This window comes from Panulirus ornatus, chromosome 25 (assembly GCF_036320965.1).
Source record: "Panulirus ornatus isolate Po-2019 chromosome 25, ASM3632096v1, whole genome shotgun sequence".
NCBI classification, from domain to species: domain Eukaryota; kingdom Metazoa; phylum Arthropoda; class Malacostraca; order Decapoda; family Palinuridae; genus Panulirus; species Panulirus ornatus.
The window spans coordinates 4,615,679-4,633,830 of record NC_092248.1 but is presented as its reverse complement, the minus strand read 5'-3'; the positions used below and the strand labels follow the sequence as shown (position 1 = coordinate 4,633,830).

Below are 18,152 nucleotides of genomic sequence, written 5' to 3'. Positions count from 1 at the left end.
GTGTGGTAAAGAAAGCAGATCTTAAGGATGACTTAAAGGAGAAACACAAGTAAACTTTATTTGTTGCTAGGGAGGAACGAATAATATCCGTCGAAGACTTGAAGTATTTGTCAAGAGTGTTCTTAAACTGTTAATTCAACCACCTTATTGGTAAATCATTTGATCTGTTAACAGTCCTGTTGAAGATGAATTACCTTACCTAATTCAGACTAAAACGTTTCTGCCCATGCACCAGGAGTGAATCCTGGCATCATCAAAGCCTTTGATAAGTTTCAGTACCTGTATCAAATGACAATTCGACCTTCACTTTTCTAAGCTGAATAAGTTTTAAGTTGTCTCGCCGGAACATTTAGGAATTGTTCCTTAACCTAAAAGATCTTGTTGGTTTGCCTCTAAGCTTTATTTTCTGAGCAGGGACTTACCTTTTTGAATATCAGTGTTTACCATTGGCAGGCAGTCTTCCAATCCTCTGGTACTATCTTTGTTGCAAATACCCAGCTCAAAAGAGCAGACAGTTACTTTCTCATTTCATTTTTCTTAGCCTTTTTCATTGTTTATATGTAAAATTTATTAAGACATCCTGTGTTATTTACTTCTAAGCCATTTAACGCTGTTAGCGCAGACTTGGAACGTGTGTACAGGTATATTACAGAATTTTCGGCTCTCTCAGCAAGGGGGACTGGACTTGGAAGTAGAGCTGTGTGTTCGTGGTAAATACTGATAGAAAATAAGATTAAATCTAGGATCTATGGGATCATATGAGAGAACGGTATGAGATAGGTAATCCTCTTACGATGAACTTGGATCAGAAATGTTGACGTCAAAGCAGGAGGGTGTAACACTTGATGAAATGAAAGCGTGAAGCTTAACTTACGATGACTGTACAGGAGAAGCTGGGAGGTGGGGCTGAACCTGTGCAAGGTGTGAGGGTGAGTTGACGTGCGAGGCGCAGCGTAGGGCCAGAGACCACAGGATCTCCCTAAGCTTCGCGGAATTAGATTAACGTAGGGCCTCTTTAGGGAGGGAAAGGCCCCCTTGAAGACGCTGTTTTCCTCATCTTCCGATGACGATGTTGCAGCCTTGTTATGTAGGTGACTTGTCGCTCAAGGTGTTACCACTCGTAACGAAGCTGTGAGCGGACTGTTACAGCTGGTCACAGAGCTGCGTCCAGCTGGCTTCTGTACAGACAGGTCATGGGAGGAGAGGAATAGGATGGTGGGGTGGAGTATACTTCATAGTGATGTTAGCTGGTGAGACGGAAATGAAGAAAGTGAACCTGTTAAAAGCAGAGTAATGAGTGCAGAATATAGAGGCTTAAGCAAAGAGTAAGGGTAGATAAAGATGGAAGAAAGCGAGAGAGAGAGAGAGAGAGAGAGAGAGAGAGAGAGAGAGAGAGAGAGAGAGAGAGAGAGAGAGAGAGAGAGAGAGAGAGGGAGAGGTTGAAAAATCGAGGGTGTACTTGACTAGTCTTGGGTATAGCTCAAGACCAATGGACGACCCTTGGGAAAAAAGGTGAAGGTGGGTCATTTATGGATCACGCATATTCATTAAACCCTCCGCTGTATGTATGGTTATACATGACTCTCAAGGGTTTCTAGTGCCAAGGTTCTTGGATATACCTGTTAAGTGTTGTTATCTAAACGTTCATTTACAGGGGTAAGATTTTCCACATCATAGGTACATACATGGACGAGGTCATCTCAAAGACATCCGGGTCTGCGTATATAGTGTCCCGTTCTGTTGTACTAAACTTAAGTCCTTTATACAATTACCGAAATCCCCTTTTAACAACCATAAACTGTAGTTGAATGATTATCGTCTCATAGTCAAATCTTTCATCGTCAAAGTGTTTACCACTTGAACGATATTCGCCCAAAGCAGTTTTAGGGTCAGTGCAGCATTGGCGTGGCTGACCTGTTTTGACGACCTTCCAGAAAAGGTCAGGGGAGGTGGCGGGTGCCGTGGCGGAGGAAAACCTACCTCAAGTATTGAAAACTAAAGATGATGTGACACGCACCACTTGCCACCAGGAGTGGGGGGTAGTTGATGTGACACGCGCTACTTACACTGTTGGTAGATGTGACACGCACCACCTAATGTGGGGGTAGATGTGACACGCACTACCTACACTGGTGGTAGACGTGACACACACAACCTGTGGGGTGGAGTGGTGGTAGATGTGACGTGGGAAGCCTACACCACCTGAAGAAGAGGGTACAAACAACACTGGGAAGACTGAGCCTGGTAAGCTAAGACTGAGGTAGTTGTTAAAGGCCATTAAAGGCCATTAAAGGCCGCCAGTCAGCGTCGAGCTACCCAACCGAAGAGAAAAAAACAAGACTCATCAACACCCACCTTTAGGTGTTCAGGATCATTCTTAAACCACGTACACTATGCATGAGGCCTCTGAGGGGCGGGGGCTCTGGGTGTGGGTTGGATGGGCGGGCACTTGGGGGGGGTGAAGGGAGGGTTCGCTGGCAGAGCGTCTAATTGGACTGTGGTCAGCTGGGCGGTGTCTCAATACCAAAGACAAATGTTTCCGTTCATCATTCATGAAGAGAATATTCATAACGAACACATAATTCTCATTTGATGCATGATATTCACATGTCACACCTTCTGTCCACTTTAGGACTCAGATAGACTCAAGCTTTCGTGAATAATTCGGTGGAGGAAATTGGGTTTTGATAAGTTTTGTCTGTGTGACGTGTGGTCTTTGGCAGTTCTGCGCGCTGAAGGCGGCCCTCGGCCAACACGAGGATGGCGGGCAGACGACTGCTCTCAGTGTACATCTGGATGTGGAGTGAGAAGGTTGTGTGCCGCTCCCGAAAGTATTGCTTTCTTTGTACCCTCCGGCACGCTTGTACATGCTCGCGTTTCGTAGCCGCTCAATCACTGGAGTAGTTAAGGAAACACTTCTGGGTTTGTGATATGGAAGATATGTGCACGGAAAGACCCACAGAATGGGTTAGACAATTGATTGTTATACAGTTATAAGTGCGAATTACACAAAGGTGAATAACGTAAAAAGTCTCTTTACGTCTATTGTGTTCGATATGAAAAATTAGAGTAATGATAGAAAAAACGAAATGTTGATAAACGTGTCCCATAGTGTCGGAAAATATATACATAGCCGTAGTTTAAACGATACGGAACAAATAACTTCATCTTTTGTGAACACAGTCATAGTTTAAATGACACAGAACAAATAACTTCATGTGTGAATACATAGTTTAAACGCCACGGAACAAATAACTTCATCTGTGAACGCAGTCATAGTTTAAACGCCACGGAAAAAATAACTTCATCATCTGTGAACACAATTCAAATGCCACAGAACAAATAACTTCATGTGTGAATACATAGTTTAAACGCCACTGAATAAATAACTTCATGTGAACACATAGTTTAAACGCCGCGGAACAAATAATTTCCTTCAGTGAACACAGTCATAGTTTAAACGCCACGGAGCAAATAACTTCATCATCTGTGAACACAGTCATAGTTTAAATGCCACAGAACAAATAACTTCATGTGTGAATACATAGTTTAAACGCCACAGAATAAATAACTTCATGTGAACACATAGTTTAAACGCCGTGGAACAAATAATTTCCTCTGTGAACACAGTCATAGTTTAAACCACGGAACAAATAACTTCATCATCTGTGAACATAGTCATAGTTTAAATGCCACAGAACAAATAACTTCATGTATGAATACATAGTTTAAACGCCATTGAACAAATAACTTCATCTGTGAAGAGTCATAGTTTAAACGCCACGGAACAAGTAACGTCATCATCTGTGAACACAGTCATAGTTTAAATGCCACAGAACAAATAACTTTATCTGTGAACACAGTCATAGTTTAAATGCCACAACAAATAACCATGTGTGAATGCATAATTTAAACGCTATTGGACTAAATAACTTCATCTGTGAACACAGTCATAGTTTAAACGCCACGGAACAAATGATTTCATCTGTGAACATAGTTTAAACGCCACGGAGCAAATAACTTCATCTGTGAACACAGTCATAGTTTAAATGCCACAGAACAAATAACTTCATGTGTGAATACATAGTTTAAACGCCATTAAAGAAATAACTTCATCTGTGAACAGTCAGTTTAAATGCCACGGAGCAAATAACTTCATCTGTGAACACAGTCGTAGTTTAAATGCCACAGAACAAATAAATTCATGTGTGAATACAAAGTTTAAACGCCACGGAGCAAGTAACTTCATCATCTGTGAACACATATTTTAAACGCCACGGAGCAAGTAACTTCATGTGTGAATACATAGTTTAAACGCCACGGAGCAAGTAACTTCGTCATCTGTGAACACATAGTTTAAATGCCACAGAACAAACAAGTTCATGTGTTAATACATAGTTTAAATGCCACGGAGCAAGTAACTTCATCATCTGCGAACACAGTCATGGTGTTCACCTAACCAGTACGTAGACGAACATGGCATATACGTAGTGGAAACATCACGTTCCTGTTATTTAATCCAACCTGACTCAGGAGCAACCAGCAGGAGGCGTTTAACACACGAGTAGTGACTCTCCTGATGGAGCGATATATATATATATATATATATATATATCTTTTTTTTTAAACGCCATGTAAGCCCGTGAGAGGACCCGATGGACACTGCCCTCCGCAACACTGCACAGTAAGTCGTCCTGCAGGGTTTTCCATATGTCGTGCCATACTTACCCACCCCACAGCATTTACCATTATTAGCGTTGCGAGTTACCGGGCCCGCGGGCGCGCGCGCGCGCGCGTGTGTGTGTGTGTGTGTGTGTGTGTGTTACCCACAGGTTCCCCGTTGTCACGAACGCTGGCGTTCCAACACATTTTCTCTCGGTGTTGATGACCGTCGCAACTTCTTCACTCAACTCTTTTTAAAATGTATTTATATTCATTTTTTTTATTCCTTTCTTTCTCTCCTCGCTAACTTGCGATTCGTTATTCTCTCTCTCTCTCTCTCTCTCTCTCTCTCTCTCTCTCTCTCTCTCTCTCTCTCTCTCTCTCTCTCTCTCTCTCTCACTCTCTGAGCATGTGGGGGTGGGATAGGGGGGAGGAGTCTGTTTATGATAATAATGATAACGAAAATCCACGGTTTATTGACCTAGAAGGATATCCATCATGAGTGATAAAGAATACTCATGAATATGAAGTAATATAAAAGCAAGTAAAGCAAAAATAAAAGTTAAAAACAGCAAAGGCGGATGTAGAAAAGAGATAGGAATCTTACCCCAGCATTAAATTCTCCAACTATGTGTTTATGTTTGAATTTGGATAACCTGTGGTTGTTGTACGTCTTGTAGATTGCAGTAATGGTCTGTCCCCATCTAGTGTCTCTGCCATGTAGGTTATACAGCAGTTGTGGGAGCAAGTTACAATGTTTTTCTTTCAGATTATAGGAGATATTTTAATTTATTTTTCCAAATTGTTTTGTTCGTGTATCTCTCGTATCATGACAGGGGAGTTCAAAGCTTGCTGAAGCAGTTTCATACTTTGTGTACTGACGACGTAAGATAACTTGGGGAGACATGTTTTCTGTATGCGTTCGAGGTGTGAGTGTTGTGCCTGAGCCAAGCCAGGATACCATACTATGGCTACGTGTTCTAGGGATGTGCTACGTGTGAACCAAACTGTATAATGTGAACACTGTTTCCTTACTGGAACCAAAATGTCTTGCTTGGTACTACAAAATAAACATGCACCTGTTTACTGAGTTAATGCGCACACCTAACCTCCCCCCCCCCTCACACACACACACACACACACACACACACACACACACACATGCTGAATCAAATTATGTTAATTTTGATATTAACCCCCTTATCCTTTTTATATTATATATATTTATTCTCTTTAAGAATTAAAAGTCCATGTCTCTTTCTTTCTCCCTCTGTTTCTGATGTTCTTTTTCTTTTTCATCTTCCCTACAACAGTTTCAACACTACTGTTGCATTAACGCAGGTGTGTTCCTCCATGTTTCATACCGTCGTTAAATGCCCACACTGTGAGGTCTGTGGAGAAGAAGCATCATCCATTGATGCGCTCAAAGTTCCCGCGTGTTGGGATTATCCCAAAGGCGATTTGATAAGGGATTATCTTGATGTGTTTGATGATATATGTGAAATATCGGGATATAGGCATTGTTATCGTTGATCGTGTTAACGTGCTTATATCTTGGCTCGTTAGTTATTTGGGGCCTTTAAACATATCAGTGACTTGGGTCATTAAAGCAGTCAAATGTCGACCAAAAAAAATCCTTTAAACACCTTATTTAGGTATTAAGGCTAATTTTAAGACCACATGCGTTCTCACAATATACATAGCCCATTCTGTGCTTAGGAACTTAACTTATTGAACTTAAAGATGTAGGTTATCTTACTTTAATTAAGTTAAGCATTAAGGGTTTTTTAAGTATCATATCTAAGGGCTCAACTTAAAACGCTAACTGGGTTGTTTCAGGTAAATTGCAGGGTGAACTATCGTACGGTAATGTTGATGGTTATGTTCCACGATTTGTTATCGTGTGTTACCGGACTCCGGCTGCTTTAGGTTACACCCAGGGCTTATGACCTGCCGGACATTCGGCTAGTTTTGTTAGAGTGGGTGAAGTTGGTCAGGTTAGGTTGAAACTGGGTTTTTTTTTTTATCAGATTCTGATCTCTTGTGAACTATTATGACCCTTGTTTCCATCTCAAATCACCAGTTTTGTGATTCCCTCCACCCAAAACTCCGGGTCTCACTAGGGGTCACCCATTGCCGTTGGATGAAGAGGTTGGGTGGGAATGTGTGAGGGGAATATCTCGAAATGTAGAAACCTGTGGTCGACTTGAAGGTGGGGAGGGATGTGTGGGGGGAATATCTCAGAATGTAGAGCCTTGTGGTCGACTTGAAGTTGGGGAGGGATGTGGGGGGAATATCTCAAAATGTAGAGACATGTGATCGACTTGAAGGTGGGAGGATGTGTGTGGGGGGAATATCTGAGAATGTAGAGCCTTGTGGTCGACTTGAAGGTGGGGAGGATGTGTGTGGGGTAATATCTCAAAATGTAGAGACATGTGGTCGACTTGAAGGTGGGAGGATGTTTGTGGGGTAATATCTCAAAATGTAGAGACATGTGGTCGACTTGAAGGTGGGAGGATGTGTGTGGGGTAATATCTCAAAATGTAGAGACATGTGGTCGACTTGAAGGTGGGAGGATGTGTGTGGGGTAATATCTCAAAATGTAGAGATATGTGGTCGACTTGAAGGTGGGGAGGGATGTGTGGGGGGAATATCTCAAAATGTAGAGACATGTGGTCGACTTGAAGGTCAGAATCAGGCAAAACATATCAAAGACATCGGTCAGAACAGAAGTGTCCACCACTCCCCAGCAGGTGCAGGTCCAAAACGATATTTTTACCAAGACGCATTTGTCGCAGATGCGTCATTGTTATGTGAGGAAGTTAGATTACAGTCTCGTCAAAAGGGATTTCTCTCATTAGAGGAATCTATGCTGCCCCTGCAACTGAACGTAGCGCAAGCCTAAGGGGGCAACAGGACGACGCCCTTGGAAGAGTGGTCTTAGGGGGAGGGATGGCGGGCGACACAGATACCCTTTCTGAAAAGGGGCCCCCTGGAATGATAAGCAGCGTAATTGCCATCGTACTGAAAGATATGCGCTATCATGATAAAGCTATCACGTTCATTAGGCTCTATGATCACCGCCAATAACCTCGAGCAGCATACAATGCTTAGACGAGAGAAATGACCGGAGAAGAAGGTCCCCGAACTATAATGCTCAACGGAGCGTGTGAGCGTTGAATACAGCTCACGTCTGTAGAGCCAGGTACGTTTTATTATAATGCTCGACGTTTTATATGAGTGTACCGCTGTTCCTCACCGTGACAGTGGCACGTGCATCTCGCCACGCTTCATAATGCTTAATAGTATCAGTACCACGTGTTATCTCTGGTTATGCTGTCACCACCTTCGTATTATGCTCTACTAGGTTCGTTACTGTGGGCTTCGTGTCGTATATTTCGTAGGGGTTTACCTTCCGGAGGTTCTAGTAATCAGGGGAGAGGGATCCAGGTGATTGCTACTTGTAAGGTGTATAGAGCAATGATATTGAAATGTGAGTTATGTGGCATTTTACCACCAGGAGTGTGTAGTACACCTGTTTCATCCACTGGATCCGTTGAGTGAGAATCGAGTCTTATGGTAATAGTGTTAATGATAGAGTCTTCGTCTGGCGTTGGTGTTCTTTTTATCTGTGTTTATAATGTATATCAACGTATTCTGAATAGTCGCGAGTTCTTAGCCTCTCTGATCTTACCTTGCATAGAATGTGAGTCATATGGATAACCTCGCTTTCAGCACAGAAACACAAACTGTATATATATATATATATATATATATATATATATATATATATATATATATATATATATATATATCGTTTTAACTTGCGGTTCACGTAGTGCCAGGCAGACAGCTGTGGATTTTAATGAAGCCAATCCACTACGTGAACTAATTACTCAGAGATGCGTGCAAAAGTTATTGTCCGGGTTCAAAATAGATCGTGTATCCTCTTTGGTGAATAAACAAAACTGCATTTGTAATACTGGCACACATATCACACAACTAACATGAATAATATTATCAATAGACTTTTCAGTCATCCATTATTCTCCGTGGTTACATTCAAATGGACCAGCCTATGGCAAATTCACTAGTCTCAACCAAAAATATTGCCGGTAAAGTAGACAGTTTGGTTAGGGGAAATATGAAAGGAAATATGTGGTCGAGTGTGACACCACTGTCTGCAGATGTGATACTAGAAACACACTCATGACTCGATTGAACTTGTGTTACTCAAGATTCTAAGGCAAGGCTGAGATTAATACTTTTCCTTTTTTTTTTCTTCTTAAAGTAGTTGCTGAGAACTGGCACTTTAGGCATCAACGAACAACTTTGGAGGACGTTTGTGGAACTTGAGAGGAATACATCTTGTCCACTCGCTAAAAAGCGGGAGGGAAAAAAAAAAACTTAGTGCGTTTCTTGCCAACTTAAGGAGGAAGTTGCTCGGACGCTGTTGTCTTAACGTGTCAGTTTAACTCCTGGGTTGGCTGGCTGCACGACGACTTGCCCCACACACAGCAGTGTGGGAGGAGCACACACACACACACCCCATCTTAGATTTCCTCGATGTGGGATGCTCGTTTACCAGGCGATGGGTGAAGTAGGTAGTACTGTCTCTCTACTCCACAAACGAATGACGCTTGGAGTATGTCAGCTGGAGGGGTTTGGGTGTGGGGGACGAGTCCACAAAGTTTTACATGTAGGATTAAGAGGTCGCTCCGACGCTCCGTGGATGCCTCGCAGTGACGCGAGGTGCTGATGGCCGTGTGTGTCATCGGGGATGGCGGCTCGTACAACAGTTGGCTGGTTCGGGCTGTTGCTGGCCGCCTCAGACGGCCGAGCAGGGGACTGACTGGGTGATGCAAGGGATAGTAGAGTCACGTAGGAAATGGAATTAGACCGCAGGGAGTGTGCAAGGTGTGAGTTCAGGCTGGCCTGACTCGAAAGTAGGAAGAATTACAGGCGCTAGTTTAGTGGTTGGCGAAGCGGCTGCTCCATCGTTTGGCGCAGGGTTGTTTGTCAGAAGGCAGGGGGACGAGGCACAAGACTGACTTAGGGTGTAGGAAGGACCCATGATGTTGGGTTTGACCCATATGGTTAACCCATGGTGTAGGGACGACCCACAAGGCTGACCCGTACTGTAAGGAACGAGCCGTAAGGCTAACCCACGGTGTAGGGATGACCCATAAGGCTGACCCGTGGTGTGGGGACGAGCCATAAGGCGAACCCATGGAGTAGCGATGACCCACAAGGCTAACACATGGTATAAGGACGACCCATGACATAGAGACGACCCGTGAGGCTAACCCATTGTATAGGGACGACCCGTAAGGCTAAACCCATTGTATAGGGACGACCCGTGAGGCTAACCCATTGTATAGGGACAACCCTATAATGCCAGCCCCTGGTGAAGGGGAGAGGGCAGAGGTACGGTGTTGCGTGGGTCGAGACCCCGCCCAGCCCTGCCCTGACGGCCTCATGAATAACTTACCGTAGGCCTGGCTTACCCAAGTTAAAGTGGCGCTCTCTTACCCCTCGCTGGCGCGCTACGCTAGAGGTTCCATGTCGAACATTTGTCCTTCGATCACGCCATTAAGTGGTTCACTTTGGGTGTGATCCGGACCGCTCTTGTACTGGCTTGGATCATTAAGGGTTCAGACGGGGTTTGATGCGGGCGGAACTTCTGTGCTGGCTTGCGTTATGAAAGGGCTTGGTTAGGGCGTGTGATCCGGAACCTTCGTCATGGTTTAGATCATTAAGGGTTCAGTCGGGGTTGACCCGGAACCTCTCCGCTGGCTTCATTATTAAGGGTTCACTTGGGCTGTGATCCTGAACCTTCGTCACGCCTTACATCACTCAGGGGTTCAGTCGGGCTGTGATCCGGATCCTTTGTGCTGGCTTCATTATTAAGGTTTCAATCGAGATGTGATCCGAACCTTTTGTGCTTGCTTCCATCATTAAGGGTTCAGTTGGGCTGCGATCGGGAACCTTTGTTCTGGCTTCATTTGAAGGTTTCAAGTTGTGGTTTGATCCGGAACCTTTGTGGCGGCTTTCGCTATTAAAGGTCACACACACAGGTCAAAGGTCACTTAGGGTTTGATCTGAAAGTTTGGAGGTAATTCACACCGTCAAAAGGTTGACATGCGTATCGATTCGGAGAGTCGTGGGTCTCGCTCATAACACTGAAGGTTCATTTGGGGTTTCGATCTCAGCCTTTGATAATCGCTTATGCAAAAACACTTCAAAACACGTTCAATGGCAATTTTGGACGTTTGAGGTCGAAGTTCACAGTAAAAGGGCAGGTGGATGTTCGCTCTGGAGCCTTTGCGATGAAAGTTTGACTTGTGACAATAGGTTCATCTTTCACCAACGCGAGAGAGGAGCCTCACTCTCCACTGCAGACTTCACCAGTGGTGTCATTCGCCACTGAAAACTGGGAAGAGCTGGGTGAAGGTCAGTAGGGCTGATGTAGGCCTACCTCGGGTGTAAATGTTTGATTTCAAGGGTCAGAAGGTCAGAGTTCACGGGGTCACTTTGTATAGCACCTGGTATAGATGTTTAAGTCCCTTTAGTACTGAGGGATTGTTTTAAGTGTTCTCCAATGTCGTTTTTGGGATTTTCTTCCCTTTTTTTTTTAGGTAGGAAATGCTCTTTAAGGACAGTGGCTCTTCGGAAGTATTATATTCCTCCTAAGGTATATTGATGCCCTTCAGAAGCAATGAATTCTTTTACTGGATCCTCTCTGTAGACCCTCTTTATAGTCCTTCGTACTGAATCCTCTTATTGGAACCCCTGCTGGATCCTCTTACTGGACTCGATCCTCTTACTGTGATCGTATTACTGAACTCTGTTAATGACCCCTTCTATCGGATCCTCTTACTCTGATATTGTTACTGTATCCTCCTCTTGGTCCCCCTTATTTGATCCTCTTATCGGACTTTCGTATTAGGTTCCCTTACTGGAGCCTCGTACTAGATCTTATTGGATTCGTATTTAGTCCTCTTGATTCTCTTTCTAGATCTACTTTCTGGATCCTGTTATCATACTCTCTTTCTGGACCCTCTCACTTGTCTTCCTAATGATAGAGTATCCTCTATCTGGATCCTTTTGCTGGATCCTCTTAATGGACTCCTCAGTAGATCCTCGCGCAGGATCCGCTAACTAGATCTTACTCGACCCTTTTACAGATCCTTTTACAAGACACATTTAGGGTCTCTCTGTCCAGGATCCTCTTAAAACATGTCTTCCTTACAAATAATCCCTTCAGTAACGTTACATTTCGTTCTGAAATAACACATTCCCTTTTGAAGAGTTGGAACCCATTCTACGTGTGGTGAATTCTATGTAGAATTGAGTTCCTCGTATCAATCGCCTCCGTAAGTGCTGGACCTAATGTAGGATTTGTTTTTATGTCCCGCCATCACACATAGTGTAATATGGGACACTTTTTCGTCATCCCAGCAACTTGCGCGCGCTTATGTGTGTGTGTGTGTGTGTGTGTGTGTGTGTGTGTGTGTGGACACATTCTTGTTCATACGATAATTCAATTACAGAAATTTCATAAGTACGTTGTAGGTAATCACTGTGGAAGGTTACATTGGTTACATTTTTGACGGGACACGGTGTTGCGTTGATTTGTATAATATTACTTTTTTTTTCAAGTGCTCCAACTCAGACGAGCATGGCGGGAAGGCCGAGTCTATAACATGCAATGCGAAAGCAAATGACATGTCTCACACATTTGTGGAATTCAATCATCTCATTAGCTTTTTCGTTCATTGAATTCGTGGTAGGGCATCAGGCAGCGCGAGTGTCTCTTGTAATTTGAACGGTAGTTTAGTAATTCAATAATATTAATATCGAATACCCTTGAAAGATAATTGGGTCGCATAGGCAAGGCCTGAACTCTCTTTACAAGTACCTCTTTTATTTCTTTTATAAACAGTGGATTCCTTTCGACGGCAACAGATCCCCTTTGATCTCCTTATAGGTTGTCATTGATAAGCATTGGATCCCAGAAACGAATGACTGAATCCTCTTTATGAGGAAGCTGTGCCGTGTTTAGACTGCGGAGGACCCGTTCAGAGACGTGGCCCTCCCCTGAGAAGAACATGAGAGGGCGCGTGTCCCGGTCGTTGTGAGGACCTGGGACGACGCTTGTCGTGGTGTGTCCGGTCGTGTCGGGTTCCCCCTCCCTCACTGGGCCAGACCCCAGTCATTTATTCAGCTCCTCGTCTCGTCCGTCTTTGGTTGCATTAAACCACGATCCATCCCACGTTCACGCACACGGTCATGAATGCCGACCACGCATGCACACACTCAGGGTGGCAGATGTGAATTGAGTGCAACCACACACACACACTCACACACACACTCGTACATGAGCGCTTGCGCTTGCGCGTGTATGTGTTTACCGTTTGCGTTTTACGGGTAGATGATTTTAAACATGTCTCGTCTCTTAAGCTTGTCCGTCTGTATATATATAAAGATGGTTGGGATGGGGTTGTTATTGTAGCGATGTATACAAGCTGTATTACAACCTGGGGCGAGGGATCTCAGATGACGCTAAGCGACGGTACCGAATTTGGTGCGATAACTTATTTTCGACGTGTCAGTTGAAATCCAGGTGATAGATGGGGAGGGACGGGAGGTGGTGTAACACGGATCAAGGACAATGTTGGATGCTTCTTTTCTGCACCTTTTTTTTTTTTTTTCTCTCACTTAGCTCCAGTTGTGTGTGTTAGCAAGGGACGAAGACCAGGCAGGGGAGGCATAGATGAATTAATGATTAAATTTGAAGGTTGTGTATATGGTCTTGGAGTTCAGTTAACAGGGAGTTTGTCTTGATTGTCTGCTTGATATAGTAAGAGACGATGGGTGTGATGGCTTGATGTTAGCACAGATGTGTTCCTTCCATGTTGATCTATCATCCAGAGTGACACCTACTGACATGGGTTGAATTACCACACTTCTGTCATCGTATGCATTACTCTACAGGCCATTATATATCATACCCAATATCTGTGTTTGCGTTCCACTCCATACTTGACTCTCCGTCTCTCCTTTTAGTCCGTGTTTTTTCCCCTCCATTTTTGTTTGTATTCTTCTCCTTCTTGATCCCATTATTTCCTTTTTTTTTTTTAGTTTGTGTTCTTCGCCTTTCGGTTCCCATTCTCCCTCTCCTGCACAATGCTTCCTACTCCCGGTACTGACCCCCCATCTCCCTCTCTCCCTCACAGTGCCTGAGGCGGATAACTGTGGAGCGGTCATGAAGAAGGAAGACCTGCCTCACTCTGCCTCGTCGTCCTCGTCCTCGTCTTCGTCGTCCTCGCCCTCCAGGTCATCGTCCTCGACCTTGACGATGCTGGCGCGAAACTTGGGTCCTCGCCGAGCCCCGCTGCCTCCCAGCGACTCCCAGGACTTGGAGGATGACATCACGTTTCCTGAAGGAGGAGTAACGGTGGGAGGCGTTCCCCTCGAGGACGACGATTCGAAGGTGAGGACCATAGAGACTATGAGTACTTATGAGTATCTTCGACGAGATTCTGTTGTGAAGATGACCTTTCAGATGATCCTTATAGGTCAGGTCTGAGGCTCGGGGTGTTGAGAACAAAATCAAGAGGAGGGATGAATATGGGACATGATAGGGAGATAGAGATATAGAGAGAGCTCATTAAGGTTATGATTGTCCAAAACGTAAATGTCTGATGTTCGGTGGTGACAGGACGGGACGGTTCATATGGGAGGAGAGCAATGGTAGTGAATGAAAGAAGTGACACAAGGTGAACGTGATGATGTGGTTGTGCTAAATATGCATATCTTCCACAGCCGCGGTCTCCTGCCGAACGGCGCATCGTGAGAACTGCCGCATGCGACCTGGAGGCTCTGGACGACCTCCAGCCACGCCTGCCGCGGGTCGAGCTACAGCGACCCTCCTGTGGCGAGGGCTGCGGCAGCAAGAAGAACAGAAAGGAGCACCTGAGCTTGCAGGTAGAACCTGTACACCGGCAGGGGCGACCCAACACCCAAACGGAGTCTCCGCGACGCAAGCTACAGGCGGCTCACTTCCACAATAAGGCAGAGACTCCAACTTTCAGGTTCAGGGTGACCACGGCCCCCCAAGATGAACCCGGCGAAGCAAAGGGGAGCCCAAGCTTTCACAGGAACCCACAGGGGCTCAAGCACGAAGCCTTGCCCCACGACGCTCAGCCAAGGCTCCGCAAGGACGAGTCCATCACTCTCAAGAAGAACTTTCTTACCGCCTCCGAGGCTTACAGGGCCCGAAGGTCTTCCTTCGGCTGTGAGTTCGCCAAGGAACCTTTCTGCTCTTGGGAGGACCGCTTCACCCTCGGTCCAGGTACGTACATAGAGCACACCATGAAAACTGTGCGAGATTGACAGATGTGACTGGGTGACCGACTGACTGGTAGCTTGACTGTCCACGAGACTTGGAAGTGAGCATCCAAAAGAGTGGCAGCTGGGAGTTTCTATTAGCCCGGCAGGTGAGATCACTGAACTGTCTAACAGACTGGCAGGTGAGACTATCCAACAGACTAACATGTGCGACTGGCAGGTCTTTTAGACTGACTGGGAGTTCGGAGTGTATAACTGAGTAGCAAGTGAGACCAACAGATTTAGACAGACTTGGCAGGCAAAATGGGCATACAGAGTGGTAGGTAGGACTCTGTTATTCTTAGGTATGTTTATCAGTTATGGATCTATTTCATAGTAATTGGTCTGTTTTAAGGGTTCCTTGTCTATGTCACAGCCATTAGCCTAGTTCACACAGCCAGTTCCATAGCCTGTGGTTCTGTCTCACAGGCGTAGCTCAATTTTTGCGGTCATAGTCGACCCTGGATTCTTTCGGATCCGTTTCACGGTTATGCGTCTGGGTCGTAACTGTTAATCTGTTTTACGATCATTAAGAATGATAACAGATGTCGCAAGTGAAGCCAACACCTGCACTACAGCTGCCAGATAAGCCGCAAGTGTTCTACGCTTCAAGGTCCTCCCACTCAAAATATCGTAGACATGCCCGAACCGCTTGCTCTCTGACCAGGGTCAAGTCCATCAAGGTCAGGTCAAAGGTCATTTTACCATCGTGAAGATGATGCATTTGCCTAACCCGGTGAAGGTCAGACAAACATTTCTTCAGTATGTTTTGAATGAAATGTGAGGGCTGAATAGCTCTTGTGTCCCTGTGGTGGTCCGTGTACCACCGCCAGTTGGGAAAGACTGGTTCACTGCCTGGAATTGTAGTGTTTCTTGGTCCGTGTCCGGATACCCGCTCTAATAGACCCGGGAGAGCAGTGAACTCCCTGGTCGGTTTCCAGTGCGAGGAAGAAAAAGATTAGATTCTTTTGCTTTCTCGTTCAGAAGAGTATTACTGCGTGATTGTGACGACCATGAGAGATACGTTGAACGATTAGGTCAAACGAAGACGAGAAAAACCTTCGAAAAGACGTCATGTGAAGCAAAAGCTTCAGGTGTGGTTGAAAGATGACTTCACCGCAGGACGTCTCACACAAAGTCATAAGGTGACCTTAAGGCACCAGATTGTGTGAGGGGAAGGGGAAGGAGTCAGACCTACGCGCCAGACATGGCTCGAACAAACAAGAGGGTTGTGTGGTGGTGCCGGAAGCTGTGCCTGCCTTCGCAGACATTGGTAATGAACCCATTGAGACTGTCTGGCTCATGGGGTCCCAAGGAGAGACTCTGTTACTCGTCTGCTTGTAGGTACTGTAGCTCTCTCTCTCTCTCTCTCTCTCTCTCTCTCTCTCTCTCTCTCTCTCTCTCTCTCTCTCTCTCTTCTCTCTCTCTCTCTCTCTCTCTCGTGCTACACTCCAGGCCCTACCCCAGGCAAAAATTGTGTTCGGTAGGTTCTTGAACATATACCACGTTCTTGTGCAAGTGAACTTTTATATCAATCAATGGCTAATGGTTGATATAGGATAATGCAAAGCTTGTTCTTTTTATGGTGGTAATGAGGGGGAAAAAAGAAGATTTGAATGCAGTCAACTCCGTTGACCATACCCAAGTCACCAGTGCCTAAAAACAGTTCAAAAGACATTTAACTAGACCACGTAACACTGGGCAAGTCTCTCTGTTTACTGTATAACCGTTGACAGCTCAAGGATGTGCCATTGTGATGTCTGTTTCTTTTCTTACACCATCAAGCTTGCGAACTCTTGAACCACACCCCACACCACCTCTGTCTTTCCTTAACAGCAACAATCCGACCCTTTTTCTTATGAAGGAAGGTTTTGCACATCGTCAACAACCTAATACTGTTCAAGAATCATCTTGCTAACTAATGCTGTACTGCGTAATCTTTGTCCTTTTGTAACCTGGCAACAGAAGACTCATCACTGAAATGTAGACAGCGAACATAATTTTCTCGGACTCGAATTCGACCGTCCAACACACGAAGCTTAAAACTTAAAGCTGATTTTTTCTATTTGTATATATTCAAGGTGTCTGACGCGAACAGAAGACGTTACTGAGACCCGGCCTTACACGGAGATATGATAAAAGTAAAGTAATGCAAAACAAAGGAGATACGAGTATCGAAGCTTCTATAGAAAAAAAAAAAGGTAGAAAACTAGCCTTTTCATTGAGGCCAGGTCTTATCCTTAAGGAAGACTTGAGATGATGAAAAGCTCTAGAACTTAGTGGTGTAGGGAAAGAAGCAGACATCACAACGACTCGTCACCATTAAGTTACAAACGACCACACAGTGCTCATGTGACGCAGGGGGGTTGCCTAGTCTATTACATGCTCTAGCTGATGGCGGAGACACATAGGGATCTAGTTCTTGGAAATAGCCTGAAGTACTATGGATGCTTAGGATATATCCAGAGATATCCAACTCATTTTTCATCAAAGAATCTCTTCCATTTAATCCGATGACTTTACTGCTAGGTACGAGTGGATATAAAGCCTTCTTTCTCTTCATAAACTGAAAGCAAATTATGTTTCGAACTCTTTAAAGTAACTTCAGAAATATTCCTCTTTTTTTTATTTCCTTCTTCGACATCTATTGGTCAAATTTTGCGTCCGTGTCACTTGCTTGCGTTGGTCAACGGCGCTCAGAATGATTTTGAGACTACACTTCCATAGAGTAGATAGAGTCAACGATAGATTGAATGATAAGAAATGTTATGAATTGAAGGAAGGAAAATAACGCTAACGTACGCAGTTCATTTTAGCTTCAGAGTTGTAGAACATTGGAGTCAAGAGCTAAGAATATGTTGTCGCCACGATTGCAGTCGGTACCCGGATATCAAAGGTAAACAAATACTTGAGTGATGATCTTTATCAGTAAATAAATTTGTTCATGGAGGAAAATCTTATTGTGAATTTTCAGTCAACGTAAATACTTTTTTTTGCTTATGTTTTAGACGACTTTTCTTCAGGGTATTTCCCTTTTTGTTAACAGAACTAGAAATTATGAATCCCGTTCACACCTTTCTGTAGAATGTCCATAGCAG

The 18,152-nt window shown here is 44.5% G+C and overlaps 1 protein-coding gene across 1 annotated transcript in view; it reads left to right on the top strand.

Moving 5' to 3' along the window:
• Positions 1-13,907: 13,907 nt before the first annotated feature.
• Positions 13,908-18,152, top strand: part of LOC139757182 (uncharacterized) — an 857,301-nt gene continuing 853,056 nt past the window's right edge. Inside the window, exons 1-2 of the mRNA XM_071677314.1 lie at positions 13,908-14,158; positions 14,491-15,019. Of these exons, the coding sequence (XP_071533415.1) occupies positions 13,931-14,158; positions 14,491-15,019 (757 nt within the window). The 5' untranslated portion in view covers positions 13,908-13,930. The remainder of the gene's footprint in view (positions 14,159-14,490; positions 15,020-18,152) is intronic.